General features: G+C 48.8%; 6 protein-coding genes across 6 annotated transcripts; 4 read left to right on the top strand and 2 right to left on the bottom strand.

Moving 5' to 3' along the window:
• Window positions 1–1,051: 1,051 nt before the first annotated feature.
• On the top strand, window positions 1,052–3,181 carry F5B22DRAFT_655004 (general substrate transporter; the record flags this gene model as incomplete). The annotated part of the gene is made up of 6 exons (XM_047979858.1): window positions 1,052–1,248; window positions 1,311–1,459; window positions 1,529–1,869; window positions 1,930–2,324; window positions 2,381–2,567; window positions 2,619–3,181. 6 exons carry the CDS (start codon window positions 1,052–1,054, stop codon window positions 2,955–2,957), a joined length of 1,608 nt encoding a protein of 535 aa, XP_047831432.1. The 3' UTR covers window positions 2,958–3,181.
• Window positions 3,182–3,537: 356 nt separating this feature from the next.
• F5B22DRAFT_118595 (Six-hairpin glycosidase-like protein) lies at window positions 3,538–6,488 on the top strand. Its single transcript, XM_047968869.1, has 11 exons — window positions 3,538–3,671; window positions 3,731–3,848; window positions 3,903–3,967; window positions 4,018–4,898; window positions 4,960–5,113; window positions 5,174–5,249; window positions 5,322–5,476; window positions 5,529–5,586; window positions 5,648–6,080; window positions 6,151–6,201; window positions 6,259–6,488. Exons 1-11 carry the CDS (start codon window positions 3,577–3,579, stop codon window positions 6,363–6,365), a joined length of 2,193 nt encoding a protein of 730 aa, XP_047831433.1. The 5' UTR covers window positions 3,538–3,576; the 3' UTR covers window positions 6,366–6,488.
• A 122-nt stretch (window positions 6,489–6,610) lies between these two features.
• F5B22DRAFT_635946 (uncharacterized protein) lies at window positions 6,611–7,951 on the bottom strand (the record flags this gene model as incomplete). Its single annotated transcript, XM_047977217.1, has 1 exon — window positions 6,611–7,951. One exon carries the CDS (start codon window positions 7,949–7,951, stop codon window positions 6,611–6,613), a length of 1,341 nt encoding a protein of 446 aa, XP_047831434.1.
• A 935-nt stretch (window positions 7,952–8,886) lies between these two features.
• On the top strand, window positions 8,887–12,181 carry F5B22DRAFT_118496 (uncharacterized protein). Its single transcript, XM_047968867.1, has one exon. The coding sequence runs from the start codon at window positions 9,223–9,225 to the stop codon at window positions 11,908–11,910; it is 2,688 nt and encodes an 895-aa protein (XP_047831435.1). The 5' UTR covers window positions 8,887–9,222; the 3' UTR covers window positions 11,911–12,181.
• F5B22DRAFT_118495 (AAA domain-containing protein) lies at window positions 12,182–13,473 on the bottom strand. Its single transcript, XM_047968866.1, has one exon. It carries the CDS (start codon window positions 13,083–13,085, stop codon window positions 12,453–12,455), a length of 633 nt encoding a protein of 210 aa, XP_047831436.1. The 5' UTR covers window positions 13,086–13,473; the 3' UTR covers window positions 12,182–12,452.
• Window positions 13,474–17,090, top strand: F5B22DRAFT_118591 (RdRP-domain-containing protein). Its single transcript, XM_047968868.1, has 6 exons — window positions 13,474–14,123; window positions 14,200–14,816; window positions 14,878–15,457; window positions 15,515–16,716; window positions 16,813–16,874; window positions 16,948–17,090. Exons 1-6 carry the CDS (start codon window positions 13,862–13,864, stop codon window positions 16,958–16,960), a joined length of 2,736 nt encoding a protein of 911 aa, XP_047831437.1. The 5' UTR covers window positions 13,474–13,861; the 3' UTR covers window positions 16,961–17,090.
• Window positions 17,091–17,768: the final 678 nt, after the last annotated feature.

A 17,768-nucleotide genomic window follows, 5' to 3' on the forward strand; every position in this document is an offset into this window, starting at 1 on the left:
TTTGAAGCGACTTAAGATGATAGGTCGGTCTCCAAACTTGCTCGACCGTGACTTAAATCATCGAATCGTAGTAACTCCTTTTTTCACGCTCTTGTGCCCTCGCTAGGTGAAGGAGTCCATCAACGTGCTTTTCGGCGTTGCGGTCCGTATTTCCCTTTCCCCATATATGTACCTACCTACGTAGCCCGAATTCCTTCCCGATGCGGCCTGCGAACATGCGAATACCAATACTTAGCTTCCTACAGTTTCTAGCATCACAGTAGACCGCACCTTGATGACTTAATAAGGCTAGTCTACCGTTGAGAGCGACGATTTGAGCTAATTATTTATTTCTTATCTTGATTGGATCGCATAGCTAGACGGGTACTCCAGGTTTCTTCAGAATCTGGGGAATATGCGGGGATAGGGGCTTCAGGGAAGATTGAAAAGATCGGCGAGAACATAGTCCAAGACTGAAGTTCCCGGGCGAATTAATAATTTTCCTAAAGCTCTCCGTCATCTCAATTATTTAGCGTACGATCCATCTCCTTCAAGTCACTCGATCAGGAAAACCATCCAGGTTTAGCGAGACACCAGCTAGCTAACATGTATCACCAACCCAACACCGTTGGCTCCCCATGATCAAATACCTAATACAATTCTAACGTATCTCACCGCTGGTCTGCAGACGGTGGGACCACAGTGACTGACAAGAATGCTCTTGTAACCTGTAAAAGGCGGGAATTGCTGTTAGGACCCCCGATCAGAAGAGAGCATTGGTGGATTAACTCGACGCCCAGAGGGTGACGAGCATGGGGTAGTGATCGAACAGTTCCCCAAATTCCCCAACCTCATCCATTCTCTCGGGGACGCAAAGCTCAGACCACCATATTGAGACCGGGATCTTGACATTCGCCAGATATTGACATAGCCTTTAAAAGAGTTATAATGCGACCTTGGCCCTCCCAGAGACAGTTTGAGAAGCTGTATGGCGGCTCGCTGTACGGCTTCTACCACCTCAGGGCGACAAGGAATCCCAACTCAGCTGCTACCACTTGGCACAAATCACATCATGGCGTCAGAGGCCGAGATATCTGCCCAGAAAGTGGCTGATAGGCACCTGGAGGAGAAGCTAGGGCAGGATGCACTGTTTGAGGCGAAAAGGGCGACTGATGATGAACATGCACAGACTCTATGGCAAGCCCTACGAGAAAATCGTAAGGCTGTTATGTGGTCGGTCTTGATTTCAATGACAATTATTATGGAAGGGTAAGTTTCTCTCTCAGGGATTCAGATGATGGGGTAGGATCCCAGAGACTGACCGATGGAAGTTATGATACCATTCTTATAGGTACTTTCTTCGCGTATCCCGAGTTCAATAAGAAGTATGGATCATACTACGGACCTGAAAAGGACTGGCAAGTCCCTGGACCATGGCAGACGGGACTGAATCAGGCCAGTACAGCTGGCGCCATTGTCGGTACGTACCAAAAAATCTAAATAGCAAATACTGAACTCGATTCCGGAATCTAATATCGATTTTCTACAGGTGGTATACTTAACGGCTATATTGCCAGCAGATGGGGCTATCGGTGGGTGATGATTGGATCACTAGGGATCCTCAACTTCTTCATCCTTCTGGTTTTCTTGTTCAATAGTGTCCAAGTACTTCTAGTTGGCCAGATTCTTTGTGGTCTTTGCTGGGGTGTCTTTGCTACTCTCGCGCCGGCGTACGCTTCGGAGGTCGCTCCTACGAACCTGCGTGGATATTTGACTACCTACGTTAACCTGTGTTGGGCTATCGGCCAGTTAATCGCGGCTGGTGTGTTAACAGGTGGTCTCAATATCAAGAACGAATGGGCCTTTCGTATCCCTTTCGCTATTCAATGGGTATGAAACCCGCTAGTACGCTGATCTTAGATCATCTACTAACAAGGACATACGAAATAGGTCTGGCCAATACCCTTGATGATAGTATGCTATCTGTGCCCTGAGAGCCCATGGTGGCTTGTACGGGCCGAACGTCTGGAGGAAGCCAAGCACTCACTCCGTAGGCTGAGTGGTGGGAAGACAGAAGAACAACTTAACAATCAAATTGCGATGATGGTACATACGAACAAAGTCGAAGCCGCGGAGACTGGAGGCGCGACGTATGCCGATTGCTTTAAAGGGGCCAACCTACGCCGAACGGAGATTGTTTGTGTCACGCTGGCAGGCCAGATCCTCTCTGGTAGCACTTTTGCGTACACGCCTACGTTTTTCTTCGTGTCGGCCGGGTTACCCACAGATGCGTCTTTTTACCTAAGCCTCGGTGCTAAAGGTATTGCATTTATCGGCACAATTCTGTAAGTTGTTGAACTGAGGAGAGAACACTAAGCTTTATGCTGATATCATTTTGCAGATCTTGGATCTTGATCTCGCGATGGGGTCGACGCACACTCTATGTGGGCGGAATGGGTATCCTATCCCTCACTTTATTGATCGTTGGTATTTTAAGTGTCACTGCTGGAGCTCCGGGTCTTTGGGCCTCTGGCGGACTCTGTGTCTTCTGGCTTTTCATTTACTCGCTCACTATTGGCCCTCTTGCCGTAAGTACCGATCTCAGTCTTGGTATTATATCATTCTAAAGATGTGTACAGTACAGTATCATTTCTGAGACATCGTCTGTCCGGCTTCGCCCTTTATCAGTAGTTCTTGCTCGGGTTGCCTATCAGGTTGTCAACATTATCTCACAGTTTTTGAATACTTACATGGTTAGTGTGGTAGAGTGGAACTGGGCTGGCAAGAGCGGATTCTTCTGGGGCGGCACAGCGTTCCTCGTTTTTGTGTGGTCTTATTTCCGCCTACCTGAGATCAAAGATCGCACTTATGAAGAGTTGGATCTCTTATTCATGAGGAAAGTGTCTGCTAGGAAATTCGCGACAACACATGTCGATGCCTACGAGGCGGTACGGTCGGAGAAAGGAACATACGAATGAATCACAGGAATTGGGTGACAGCGGATGTGTAATAAGAAATGAGAATGATTGAGCAACTAGCGCGGATAGGTCAAGGAGGATCATGATTTAACGAATTTAGCCTATGTTAAATTGTCTAGACAATGAGCTAGATTTCTCACACCTTCGGGACAGCTCTAATAAACCAAATCCCAAAACTGTATTCGCTAGGCTGAACCCAACCAGCCAAACTGCAAAGATTGACAGCTTGTTACGATCTGAAATTCGATAGTACAGCCTTGAGATCAACTGTTAACAAGATATTGTTAATTATAGGCACTCAAATGCAGCCGTTGTATTACCACCTACCACTTCGTGTGTCCTAAACAAGCAGTCTTCGATCATTCTCCCCGGATATCATTGAATGTCGCGATTCATTCATTCGGTGCAGCTCGTAGAGAGATGGGGCAAGGCACGAGAGCAGCACGAGTAGTAGCACGTCAGGATCACCGCTGGCTGAGGGGTAACGTGGAATTCGGTGCACATTTATTCCGGCATTAATTAGGAAATTGGATCAGGGCAAATATAAAGTATCGGGCAGGCTGCGACGAACGCATGAAGGCTTGGTTACATATCATCTTCCAAGTGTCTGGGTTAAAGTATGATAACGAGGCCTTGGATCTTCAAGATGGCGAATCCTGCGCTGTTATGGCTGATTCTGTTATTCATGGGTACCGTTCTGTGTGCTATTGATAGGTTCGCTCAACATGTTCGTAAGTGACCCGGAATAGTAGCACTAATGAATTCGCTCTAAGACAAGGGGTTGTTTCACGGTACAATATTGTGCGCACAGCTCTTATCGACAACAATATTACACCTCTTCAAGTTGGGAACGGGAATTTCGCCTTCAATGTCGACAACACGGGGATGCAAGTAAGTGTAAATTAGATCGTAAGACGGAGAAGTTTGAGTTTACACTGCACGCAGACTTTTCTTCCCTTTAACACACTCTCCAGTTGGACCTGGCATAACGACTCTTTACCAAGCAACGGGTATGTGAAGAAATGGAGCTATACTTGCCCTTGTTCTAATAACAAAATAGAGAGGACATCAGTGATTATCATGGCGTTTCGGTTTTGACACATGGGAGAAACGTTTCATACGACCTTCCGGATTCTCATTTACCAGAAGCAAGTCACTGGATCATCAGCAATCCGAACCGCATCAATCTTGGCCGCGTGGGCCTGAGATACAATGGCTCTACGCTATCAGCAGGTCAAATCTCAGATCCTGTGCAGGAACTCGACGTCTGGAATGGCGTGATAACATCTACCTTCACGGTCGATGACGAAGCTGTCAAGGTTATCACACAAGGGGACTTTGAGAGTGATTCGGTTGCGATTCGTATCGAATCACAACTCATCGCCTCGGGACTTCTGGAAGTTGAGCTCGACTTTCCGTTCCCGCCGATCCACAGCACAAAGTACAAATATGAAGTTTTTGTGGGAGTCTATGACTTTCCGCTAAATCACACCACAGAGATTATTGGATCTGAGGATGCTAGTGAAGCACATATACAACATAAACTACAAGAGACTAGATACTTCGTAAACCTTCGCTGGGCAAGCCAAGCACCGCTTACACTCTCTAGGGACGAACCGCGAGGTTCGGCTGCGATTACCGCGCACCGTTACACCCTTTCTACAGCACGGAATCTCACAGATGGAATCCTTGAGTTCTCGGCGAACTTCTCTCCCGGAAAGCAAAAGGCTGAATTGCCAGCTGCGATTCGTAGCCGAAACGTAGAGGGATGGAATAACTACTGGAGCCACGGCGGGTTCGTAGACGTCACATCGTCTCCTAACCCCAGGGCCGACGAGCTACAGCGCCGGATCATTCTGTCGCAGTACCATGTACGTGTTAACAGCGCGGCGACCGGACAATCACCGCAGGAGAGCGGCTTGATGAACAACGGTTGGTATGGTAAGATTATGCCCCAAGTTACTTTCCTTCCGAGGAAGAGAGGCCATTGACGCAAGTATAGGCAAATTTCACATGGAACAAGTGCTCTGGCATAATGCCCACTGGTGCACCTGGGGTCGAGAAGAACACTTCGACAACGTGTTCCCGGAACTCTATGAGACATTATTGCCTTCTTCTATAGCAAGAGCCGAGGCTATGGGCTGGAACGGGGCTAGGTAATATCATTCTCAGTCCCTAAATTTATGGGAGATACTAACATTCAGCGTCTCGGTTAGGTGGCCGAAGATGACGGATATCAACACAGGAAGAAGCTCGCCTGGAGGAATCAACGGTTATCTCTTGTGGCAGCAGGTAAGCTGAGCAAGACCATATTATTTACACCAGGGATCACTTGTACTGTGCTGACCAGATTTGAAACTACAGCCTCACCCGATGTTTCTTGCTGAGCTGAGGTATCAGATCTCGCCTACAAGAGAAACGCTTGAGCGCTGGGATCGTGTGCTGACTGCGACGGCGGATTATATGGCGTCATATGCCTGGTTCAATCAAACTTCAGGGCGATATGACCTTGGCCCCCCGTGAGTGTCGATGTGAACATCTCATAGCTCCATCAATTGACACTTTCCGCAGTGCGTACGGCGTCACGGAGAATACGCCTCCTCTAGAGACACTGAACCTAGCTTACGAGGTATTCCTGTCTTCACTCTCTCGAGAAAGTAATTCATCACTTATACTGAGAGTTGCTGTAGATTGCCTACTGGCGCTATGGTCTCGACATAGCACAGACATGGAAGCAGCGCCTCGGACAACCCGCACCAGCGAAATGGACAACCGTGGCCGCGAAACTGGCCCCGCCACCACAAGCCGACGGGCTCTACGCCGTCTACGAAGGACTCAACGGCTCATGGTGGGAGGATCCCGACCTAGTAGATGACCCGCGCAGCGTCATCATGCTCCAGGGCTTCCTGCCCGACACGCCCGCGGTCGACCCGGCCGTGGGTCTCCGCACCGCCGACAAGGTCGCAGAGATTTGGACAGACGACAAGATCTTTGGCTGGGGACGCCCCGTGCTAGCTCTCAACGCGGCAAGGATTGGGAATCCCGAACGTGCAGTGGGATGTCTGACTGCTTATGATTACTGGATTTTCGACGACGCTGGCTTCGCGCAACGTGGTGGTAATGGTGAGTTTTTTTTTTTTTTTTTAATTATATGTAATTGTGGGAGACAAGAATCCCCTGCTGACGAGCCTAGGTGGCACGCCGCCGCCGTTCATGCCGGGAAATGCGGGATTCCTTTATGCTGGTAGGTATCCCTGTTCTAATAGTTTCTGATATGTGAGAATCCTGATCAGTTTAATAGTGTCGTACATGGCTGCCGGTTGGCAAGGCTCAGTAAGAGACACACCGGGTTTTCCACGGGATGGCAGTTGGATCGTAAAACACGAGGGTCTGCACAAGGCTCTATAGTTTGTTCTACGCTGGTGTTATGAAAAAGATGATATATATACATAGGATGGTCTGAACCCCTAGACTATTCTAGCTTCTATGCATGATTCAGATCTAAAACCAACAATGATGCCAATTCTAGAATCAGTACAGATCTATATCCGCTGTAATCTTCTAGTCTAAAATCCTTTTGTTCGTATAATTTCTGAAAGGGGGCGAAACAGCTCTTATCAGTTGCTCAATGTGGTGTCGAAACCAGATTGTAACTAGGATTTAATCCATTCAGGTACAACCTTTTTAACGAACTTCATGAACTTCCAGAAGCCAACAGCATGTTCAACGTTCCCATGGGGATCGGTCACGCGTTCTGGGAAAGCAATGCCAGCGCCGAATAACCCAGGCACATATTTCTTCTCATTTTCTAACTTTGCGCCATCCTGCTTAAAGAAACGCCCACTTAGGTTGTCATATTCTACCTGCAGGGACTTGGCATCGCCTCCATCTTTCTCAATGACTTCAAGACGAGGCAATGGGTTGCGAGCATAGCCCACGGCCTGGATAATGTGCGTGCATTCGGGCAACTCTTGCTTATAGACTTCTTCTTCCCTGCCGGACGTCCAGACCTTTTTGATGAACTGATTAACTGGGCTATTGGGGAATGCTTCATCATCCAGGTTTTGACGTGCCCACTCTGCTGCTTGCCCCTTTAGACCAGTGTTATCACGTAATATCCAGCCATCCATGTATTCGGCATAGCGGAGTTTATTCCGTGTAAACCACTTGATCCGTAGATGAGGATGAGATGAGCTGGCAAGGTTGACGAGATTCATGAGTACCAAAATCGCCGAATGAGAGGCACCAACGACGGCGACTGTGGTCCTGGCAGCAGGGTCAAATATTGTAACTAATGCAGACGGCATAAGAGCTACATCCAAGTCTATTGGTGATAGATTTTGAATGTTCTCAGTACCGGGTAATGTCGTGGAAACCGGCCTGGAACCTGTGCAAAGAGCTATCTTGGGTGTTTCGACAGACTGGCCATTTTCGAAGGTCACTGTCCAGGTGTCTGTGCGTTCGTCAAGAGTCGCACTCGTAACTTTGCCTTCGTGTGAATGAACCTGGGGATGCACAGTCAACCCTTTGGTGAGCATCAAGCACATATCGGCGGCATAGCTAAGACGACACCCCTTGTCCTGGGGCAGTTCTTGTAATGCTGTCAAGGCATTCGGTTTGGGGGTTGCCTCAGCGATCGTTCTGAAAGGCGAGACGTCATGTGCAAACTGCACAAATAGGCTGACTTTGGTGTTGCTAGGCACTTCTCGATAACGTAGGTTGACACGGCCGCCTTGAAATTGAGGATCAACCCACACCAACTTTCCTTGATCGGCTGAAAGTTGGGCGCTGTGCTCGAGTAGATTCCCTAATACAGTGATACCGCCTGGTCCGCCTCCCACTATAACGGCACTCGCCGATGGCAGCGAAGCGGCAGAGTAGAATCTGTATTTGCTATGACTTGCAAGACATGCCGCATGGGCACTCGAGGCTGTGGACAGGCCGCGGCTAGCATATGCTAAGCGTATCTTGAAGGTCTGTATAGAGGGTGGCATCGTTGACTGCGACGACGTTGCGAGCATCAGCGTCGCATCACAATCTTTTGATCTGCCTCGCCTCTGACAATCAGGAAAACTGAGACTGGTGGAGTAGACAAACTAAGATAGCCTAGATAATTCCATAGAGTTCTTGATTGGTCAGGAGACATTAAACTCTGGCTGCATTAGGAGAGTCAGTTGATCAAATAGGTAGGCAATAAGCACGCTATTTTTTACTGGCCATGGCGTGCTCCACTGACACCGAAACAGTGGACGCTGAGCTGCTAACTTCGAACATTTGTTCTGTTCATGAATCGTCTCCAGGGTCTTCTCCTACTGTGGATAGTGGGAAGGCGGGAAGAACAAGAGTGATCCTTGTGGCCTGCCTACACTAACAGTAAGTAAGGTACATACTTAAGTAAGTAGGTATCTGACGCATGCTATAATGACAGTGCATTGTAAGAAGGTTCCTATTATGGGTAGATATTCATGTGGGAATTAGAGTGATGACTATCCGAAGTTATAAAGAGGAATAAGTAGGTAGTGATTGCGAAAATTATATGACGTCAACTATAACTTATGCAGATCACCACTGTAGTAATCGCAGCAGTAGAAACTGCTTCTGATGCTTGTGTACACTGGAGAATCTGTTGCTGGCCAATTAATTCCCGTGACCCCGATCAAATTCATATAATTATATAGCCGATAGGTATTAGAATATTAGAATTAATTACCGGAGAGTCCGTAAATACTTCCGTAGAGCATGTCATGCTCTCGGAATACTACCGGTAGTACATAGGGAGTATATAGTACAGTAGGTACTTGTACCCAGGTACAATGTACTAGGTATTGTACCTAAGTATGTAGAGGTGTCAATTAGGGATTGGCCAATTGGCAGGCAGTTGTGGAGTGCTAGCGCCATATGTTGACGGAGCAACGAATGTCAACATTGACTGGGACCAGCCCACCGCCAGATCAGGTCAGACCGAAGCGCCCAATGACACCCTCGAGTCTGATCGCACGTAGCCAACCAGACGTGCAGATGCAACATCGAATTGACAACTCAGCAAGAGCATCATAACAAAGTCCCCAGTCTCGTCAGAGTCTAGTGTCTCTGTTTAGTATCTCTGCGGGCTTGCGCCGTATCCCTCCCTTCCTCTGCCCTACGAAGTACAGAGTCAGTACAGCAGGTGGGTAGTTTCAGCCAAAGCGCCTGTTGTGCTACAAGTAATATTGACAAGGTCAAGGGTGCCATCCATTTCTTTTTTGTTTTCCCTAATCTCTTTTCCATGCCTCGAACAAAACCGGACCTTGACTTTGAGATTCACGTCGACTCGTCCTGCCTCAACACCCCAATGGACGAAGAAATACCATCACCGAGCGGCAACGTTGAGAACCCCAGCGAAGCCCCCCGACAAACTCCCGACACAACAGACTCAAGCGATGGAGAAGTTGACCCTTCTTCAACATCCACCGAACGTACCGAGTATAGATCAGATACTGAGATGACCAAGGATACTAAGAGGGAAGCGCCACGAGGCTTGCGCCCGAGCGTTGAAGACGACGAAGACGACAGCTCAACCCACGACGAAGAAGCCGGCGAGCATTCCATGCTCAGCGAAAGAACAGATCTTTCTTTTCAACCTGACGATAGAGGACATTCGTATGTTGACCATTCTGAGTCCGAGGCCGATGCCACTCCGAGAGGGAGAGATGAGGATGAGAGCAGCTCCCAACAAGGAGGCACGGATGAGGATGTCTTCACTGACAAGAGTCCTCGCAGCTCAATGGGCTCGTACGACGCCGGCTCCGAGTCTGGCAAAGGAGTCGACATTGACAACATGACAACCATCACCCGCTCGCCTCGCATATCAGACATCTCACAATATGACAAAGAGGATTTCATTCCCACCGCACGGGGAACGCCGCGGCCACCTTTCAGAACCCCTTCCGACGTGCGCGCTATGCAGATGTCGTCGCCAGCTGGGTCTGTCGTGGGCTCGCCGCGCTCGCCACGCTCTTCCAAGAAACACTTTCCATCCGTTTCCAGGCTGGGGACTCCTTCAGGCTCTGCGCAGTACTCTCCTAAAAGGAGGTCTACGCCACCACGTTTCAAGTCCCGACAGGAAGCGCCCCTCGTGCTCCTCCATGTGACGCTACTGCCACTACGATGGATGTGGGGTGACCTAGTTAACAACCTAGACCCGGTCGAGATGAGCGAGCAGGCAAAGACACTGCGGAATTCATGGCGTATCCTGCAAGACCGCGTCGGCGACACAGTCATCGAACGAGGTATTCTACTGGGCCACCCTCAGAATGACTATGAGGTTCTTGAGGAGCGTCTGCTAGAAGCCTTAGATCTCCCTGTGCGCCGGCGCGCGAGGATCCTGGAATGTGGCCATTACCTTGGGCCCTCCAATGAGGCGACAATCGCAGAAGAGGAAGAAAGTGAAGATGAATATGGTAAGCAACAGCAACAGTCGTCTTCCATCAAGCGTCACTGGTGTAGTACCTGCAAGAGTGAGATCCGATTTGAGACTCTTGGTGGAGACAAAATATTCCGCGTCAAAGTATATGCTAGTAATGGCTTGATGCGTGCTGGCGCCTGGGAAGCCTGCTGGAAGGAGATGGAGCGCGTGGACGTGGAGCTCGAGCCGGTAGTCGAGCCTGCGGTGCAAGATGAAATCGTGCGCCTTGCCGCTGTGCAGCAGGAGCGCGAGGAGGCTGAGATCGCCAAAGAGGTGGAGATGCAATATGAAGAACAGCGACGAAGTGAAACGCGCCAGTCACGGCAGCACGCATATGCTAACATGCGATCATCCCCCCTTGCGTCACCTGCACCATCGATTATACCTGAAGCGGCTCACCAGCCCAGGTTTGAGTCAAGGGCTTCTCGCCGACGACAGCGAGACGAAGAAAGGCTGCACGAGATGTATGGGCAAAGCCCACCACAAAGCCCACCGCCACCAGAGTCTCCCGCCCGAGAACCTTCGCAGCATCCTGACCCATACGCTCGTTCGCCACCATCACCACCACCACCTCCTGCGCCAGAGTCCCAGGCAGAAAAACAGAAACAGACTCGGCCCGGTGGATATCAATCAGCAAGTTTGCCGGAGCTTCTCTGGCGGACAGTCCGGGTTCTGATGCAGGACCGTAAGAACGTCGTCATCGTCGCACTTAGCTTGTTCGTCTTGCTGCTCTCGTTACGGAGCACACCACCTGAGCCGTCTTACGAGCCTATTGTTCATAGGTTGAAGAATATGCCTGAGATACAGCGGTTTCCTACCGTCAATGACCCGCCGGCACGTCAGGAGTATCAACGACCAATGGAAGCGATCGTTCGCAGCGAGCCTTCGTACTCGAGCGCTGTTTACCATCAAGTATCACACAGTCAGTCCTCCGAGTCGAGTGTTCCAAGTGCTGAGTATCAGGAGGAAGAAAGCACCGTAGAGCCATCAGTAACGAGTGTCCCGTTTGAGGAGGTGTTGGAGTCAACTCAGGAGAGTTCCACCTCACCTACCAGTGTCTCGACAATTTACGGGCCCTGCGAGAGCCCTACGGAGGAGTCCTCTCCTGAGCAGCCTGCAGTGTCCGACATCCCGACAGTGCAAGAGACAGTTGAGGAGACCGAGACCGTCACAGAGAAGAAAGTTGTGAAAGTCATTCATACCGTGACTGAAACGCAGACCGAGATACAGACGCAGACGGAAATACAGACAGAAATGCAGACCGAAGCCGAGAGCACCACTCTTGCCGAGACAGCGACCCCTGTTGAGGAATCTGTGGTTGATGCTACTGAAACTGCACAAGCTGAGATCGAATTAGATCTCGAGGGCGAGATGGAGGAGTCACAGGATGATACAGTTTCCTCGGAGAATGCGATGCCCACTACCGAAGTCACCGAAAACGAGGAGCCTGTGCCTGAAGCAATGGAGGAATCTGTGGCCGAGCCAGAGGAAGATTCGGACGAGCTTTGAAAAATATTTTACGAACGCAGCGCCTTTTCTGTTTGCAGGCGACATGGCTAATGAGTAGGTAACAACGGCGGTTTGAAATAAGGGGTGATAGGGATGGGGATGGGGAGGGAAGGGCTCCACGATCTTTGAACATTGTCGCATTGCATGTCGAATTGATTAATGAGAAGAATGAGTTTAGTAGAAAATCAGTTGGCATGCTGACGAGTTGGCGCCCCTTCTCTGTGCCATGTCATGTTATGCCAAGTTCAATAGAACGACGATACCAGTATAGCACCTCTTTAACTTGAACATATGTCAAATACAAATCTATTATTTAACCCCATTGAGTGTATCCCGGTGAAGGTGAAGCAAATAATCAACGCGAATTGATAAATCTAGATTAGAATGTGTGTATTGTACATCTTGAGTCCTAGTCGTATATGTAGAATGGTTTATCTCATTCCATGATGACTGGTGACTTATCTGATGCCAATGTTTAAGTCTTGGTTCTATTTGACTTCAGGATGGAGTTGTAAGTAAGGGAAGTGTCTCAGCATCATTACTCACAATTCCCCATGTGCTGTTGCCATCTCCTTCCATCTCGTCAGCACAAACTGGACTCGCTCATCCATATCCTTGATCCGAGCTGGCAGCACATGATATATCAAGCCTACACCATCCAGAACTGCACAGAATTCTGCATGTGTCTGTTGCCATTCTGTGGTATCCAGCGGCATCAAACGAACGCCATCGTCTGTCAACCAGTCGACGCCAGCCTCACAAACAATGACGAGTGACTTCGCCATACGATGACTCATTTCGAGCCACTGTGGTGAGGAAGCTAGTGCCGTGGCTGCTTTTTCACTGACGTATTTCCGCGCGTAGATGATAGGGTCAACTGCAGACCGGTCTGATATGAACCAGGAGCCGGTTTCTAACTGTGATCTCTCGGCTTTAGATTGGGCTTCTATTATCAGTCTTTGCAGCTCTAGGGCTCGATCTTGCGAGTTCCGGATGTCACCCCTGTCGAAACCGTGGGCTTCGAGGACGGATCTGGCAACTTCTTTGATCGCAGTAGGCGACTTTGCGGAAGCAATTGGGTGATGCTGGAAATACTCGCATAGTGCGTTGACGAGAGTTGTTTTCCCGGTGCATTGGCTGCCGATTATGTAGATATTGGGGAGTGATGGTGGCATCTTGAGCTAGAACTGCTTGTCTAGATAGATAGATATTTGAATATGTAGGTAGAGGCTGTGAAGCCGTGATTGACGTTTCACATGCGGGGACACTGTGTAGTATCTTGGGGTGTGTGATCAAGGTGTTACCAGTACTGCCGTGAAGTAGAGATGAAGTGATCCGTCAGATGAATATACAAGAGGTCACCACGGCCCCCGCATTGCTGTATTGACTGATGCATCGGTATTCGGGCAGATTTGTGCTGTAGTCGCGTAGCACAACATTGCTGCCACATGCAGTTGCCGTCCTTGCCTAAGTAATCTTGAGTGGCCAGATGCTCAGTAGTCATATCATTTCAATATTACAGAATACAGAATTGAAGATGGGGTACTGAGCTCGCTCTCTTAATTCTGGGCAGTATGTATAACTGCCTACGGTATATCATCATATTTTGTGCACTTTGAATTACATATACGCTTATCTCAGCTATCAGATGAACCCCAATGCTTCTTCTGGTCTCGCCGCATACACCTTCATAAAGAGAGGCCAACACTAGGTATTATGCAGGTACGTAATAGGTTGTAGTGATGTGTGCCTAATTTGTGTATCTAGACGTACCTGCAAGGCGGCCAGGTGCAGGAGGCTTTGTTGCAGTGCAGACGTGCACTTGATCACATTCCTAAAGCCCTTGCTACCCCCATTCCTCCTCAAAACCTGTGGTAGCTCCCGTCCATGTCGAGCAAACATTCTATCTTTCATTCCCAACGAGGACTCCTACGATATAAGTCCCAGCGCCATGGAGAAAACGAAGCCCGGTTCTTACGAGAAGCGGCTGCAGGATATTTCGCTTTCTGACTCCCAATGGAAATACGAGGGTCCCTCGTTGAGCGGGCTGCCTAGGCCTGGCTTTCTCAACCAACACGGTTACGTCAAATCTATCAGCCTAATCTCGAGCAGCACAGATTCACCTGTTGTAACTTCATATATAGTCTTGAGGCTTCAGGAATTCAAACCCAACAGAGCCACGGAGGGTTTACATCCCAGTAACCTACTAGTTGGTAAGCTCATACGGACCTCGGCAGACAGACAGTCGCCCGACAACCAGAGTTTAATGGTTAACTCCAAGTGTTGAAGTGTCTGTCTCGGACTTCCGTCCGCGATATAATGTCGCTGACGAAAGCGGTGAACATAAGCCATGGGCGAGGAAGGAATCAGCTGGTTACATAACCAACCTCTTACGTGCAGGTGTTGAGTTACAGGGAGTTCATTACCACTTTTACGGCTACAGCAATAGCCAGCTCAAGTCCCGATCATGTCTTCTCTTGGCAGACTCAAAGGAGGCAATATCAAAACGCATCGAATCATTTGGCGACTTTAGCAAGATGAAGACTGTAGCTAAGAAGGTGAAGCGCATTGGTCTACTGTTCTCCGCAGCTGAGGTAGCTACTAAGGTAGACCCCAGCCGTTGTGAGGATATTCCAGACGTCGAGGATGATAACTACGTATTCACTGACGGTTGTGGTTTAATATCTCCGAGGTTCGCGCAGGAACTCTCGCGCCAATTGCACTTGACATTTCGCGACAGACGATATACTCCATCGGTATACCAGATTCGATACAGAGGGTACAAAGGAGTGGTGACCCTAGATCCCACTATGAAGAATCCTCAGACGCTCCTCAAGCTCAGGAAGTCCATGAAGAAGTTCTCTGGCGGTGATGACTTGTCTTTCGCCGTAGTCGAGTACTCAAAGGTCTGTCTACACTATTGATTAAAGCATGTGACAATGCTAATGGTGCTAAACATTACCTCAGCCGTACGTTTATGGCCATCTCAACGACGAAGTGGTAATTCTCCTGCATGCTCTAGGGATATCGGCAGAGACCCTATTAAGAAAACAAAATGCACACCTTAGATTTCTTGACGCGGCCACTAAGGATCCGCGAGTCGCGTTCAAATTCCTTTGTTCTATCAATAAGTTTGAACTTGCAGAAAAAGTCCTAATGGAGTCTCTGGAGACTTCTCGACCCGAAATCACGAAGTTGATTAAGGAGGAAAAGGGCAAGATGTTGAACAAGCGAAAAACTCAGAAATGTCGCATACTCGTACCCGAGTCCAGGCTACTGTATGGTGTGTGTGATGCCTGGGGGGTATTGAAACCCGGGGAGTGTCACGTCAAGATCACGACTGATGAAAACGGTTTGCCTCAAACCCTGAAGAGTGCTCACGTCCTAGTCACACGTAACCCATGTCTCCATCCCGGAGATTTGCAGAAGTTCAAGCTTGTTTATCGCCCCGAACTATCGCACCTAGTTGACTGCATCGTTTTCCCAATATGTGGCAGAAGACCTTCAGCAGATATGATGTCTGGGGGAGACCTAGATGGAGACACATGTGAGTGCAGGCCATTCTTATGATGAATAGTACAGCTGATTCAACACACTCCTTAAGTCTTCGTCTGTTGGGACAAGGAACTCATGCCAACGAAACTGTCCATTCCTGCTGAATACCCAGCTGGGCGGGAACCACTCAGCTTTAAACCTATATCAGATGATGACCGTTTGCAGTTCTTTGCTCAATATTCTAATGTCTCTTTAGGACGTGTCAAGAACCTCTACCTGGACTGGGTAAAGATCAAGGGGGCGATGGCGCCAGAATGCCAGGAATTAAATCGCCTGTTCTCGCAATGCGTCGATGGGAATCGCATCAAAGTTCCTCCGAGGTTGGAAAACGTGCCACAGCCATCCGGCGATACTCCTCCATTCATCCTCGACATACTGCACAACTCAGCGATGAGATCGCTTGATCGAATGAGTCATGAAGAAAGGGATATGGAAGGTTACGATTATGATGCGATGGAGCTACTACTAAACCGCGATGGGATTGCCGTCTCAGAATTTGAGCTCATCCAGCTAACCACAAAATGGTGTAGACGAAACGACACACCTTTCTATGATCTACTACAGTTTTTCGATTTCAATAGCCTCACAGCCGAACAGAAGGCTTGGACCGTAGGCCAGATCCCGGATCTACCTCCAGACCTCGGCATGAAAAACCTGGTCACGAACGCCCTCTGCTCGTCGGAACTAGTAAGCACTCAAGAGCTTAGCGGCTTTTCTCTGGACAATGCTCGAATCCATTGGAAACGTACATATTCGTCCCATGACAGAATGGCAACGTTCCTTGAGGAAGTTTCTCGATCGCTGGAGCTGTTCCACCGAAAGTTGATTATTCTCCGTGTCGATGAGAGGCTTACTATAGCCCTATATATACCGAAGAAGGTCGAGAGATCACAAGATTACCTTGTGGATGATCATGTGCGACTATTTGCCTTCCCGCATTCACAAGGACCGCAGCTGCAGAGCCGCTTGTGCTGTCCGACTAAGGTCAACTACCGACTATGTTGTGATGACAATTCTTTCCAGCTATTTGAAGGCAAAAGAGCGAATACATGGATTCACATTAGGCGGGGAGGGTCGGATGACAGCTCGTATCGCAACACAACAAACATAGGAGACCGACGTCGCCAGCGACAAGAGACTCTTGATAATGGTGTAAATTTCGATTTCATAGTTAGTGTTGCTCTCGACAAATTCAGCAGACCTCTACAACGACACCTTGGGAGAGTCAACAGGAACGGCGTACTTGCAGCTGTAAGTCTATCGAGCTTTTTCTATGTGTTGCCCGAGCCCGTCGAATGAACAAATTTGCTACTACATAGAGCTGGCAAAGCATTGACGCAATCTTAGGAGGTTTATGTGATTACCAATCGAGACGTTCAGTCTATGCAGGCACTTGACCTTTGGCTCAGGTACGTCGATACGGAGGAGAGAATGCCCCTATTTGACGAGGAGCCAAAGGAATATTCACTTCCGAATCTCAAGGCCCTCAATCTAGCGAATGAGAAAGAATGCATTACCCGTATCGTCAATAAGGACCTGTGTGTTCTTACAGAGGTGGAGAGCCTCGAGGATCTATCATACATATTCACATGGCTGTGGGAGCATAGCGCTAAAAATTTGCTATTTGAATCCGTAGCCTATCTTTCAGACAAGATCAAGGAGCCTGAACCTGCTGCACTCCCGTCAATAGCGATTGTTGAAGCTATCTTCGCAGCTTTGGAAAGAAATCCATTTCTTTCGATATGCTTCGGACAGATGGGAAATTGTCACGAACTACCAGAAGAGCTACCAGACAAGATCGAGAATAGGGTGCTAGACGTCATCCGAGGGTTTATTCTATCCGCCAATAACGCACAGGATCTAGTTTTAAAGCCGCTGAAAAAGGTCCTCTCCCAAGTCCAGTCCATTTCATCTACAGCATTTACTGAATTGATAGAGCTCGTGGCTCTTACTGTCCACTCACCCGATCTAGCTCTAGACATTCTATTAGAATGTTTCGAGCCTGAAAGCGCCCGCTTGGTTCAAGGAGTTGATCCACTGCTCGTGAACAATCTCACGCATAACGCGATAGGCATTGCGCTAGACCATATTGGCGAAGTTGCTGAACAGGCAAAAGAGCGGGATGATCTTTTGACACTGGAATCTAGCACCGAACAGGACGGTAGTGATGCAGTGGTTATGACATCGTTTCGGATAGACTCGTCTGGTGGGACTCCTGATCGCTGGGCTCATGTACGACTTGTAGTAGCAAGCCAGCCCACGAACTCTCCCCTCGAGAAGCCATGGTCTGTGGATGCGATGGT

The sequence above is a fragment of the Xylaria bambusicola genome, assembly GCF_022495145.1.
Source record: "Xylaria bambusicola strain CBS 139988 unplaced genomic scaffold F5B22scaffold_17, whole genome shotgun sequence".
Taxonomy (NCBI): domain Eukaryota; kingdom Fungi; phylum Ascomycota; class Sordariomycetes; order Xylariales; family Xylariaceae; genus Xylaria; species Xylaria bambusicola.

Coding starts and splice junctions, on each gene's coding strand:
- F5B22DRAFT_118595 (XM_047968869.1), top strand. CDS start 3,577: ATGATAACGAGGCCTTGGATCTTCAAGATGGCGAATCCTGCGCTGTTA. Junction 5,477..5,528: donor CGATATGACCTTGGCCCCCC/GTGAGTGTCGAT, acceptor CACTTTCCGCAG/TGCGTACGGCGTCACGGAGA. Junction 6,202..6,258: donor TGCGGGATTCCTTTATGCTG/GTAGGTATCCCT, acceptor TCAGTTTAATAG/TGTCGTACATGGCTGCCGGT.
- F5B22DRAFT_118496 (XM_047968867.1), top strand. CDS start 9,223: ATGCCTCGAACAAAACCGGACCTTGACTTTGAGATTCACGTCGACTCG.
- F5B22DRAFT_118495 (XM_047968866.1), bottom strand. CDS start 13,085: ATGCCACCATCACTCCCCAATATCTACATAATCGGCAGCCAATGCACC.
- F5B22DRAFT_118591 (XM_047968868.1), top strand. CDS start 13,862: ATGGAGAAAACGAAGCCCGGTTCTTACGAGAAGCGGCTGCAGGATATT. Junction 15,458..15,514: donor AGACCTAGATGGAGACACAT/GTGAGTGCAGGC, acceptor ACACTCCTTAAG/TCTTCGTCTGTTGGGACAAG. Junction 16,717..16,812: donor GGAACGGCGTACTTGCAGCT/GTAAGTCTATCG, acceptor ACGCAATCTTAG/GAGGTTTATGTGATTACCAA.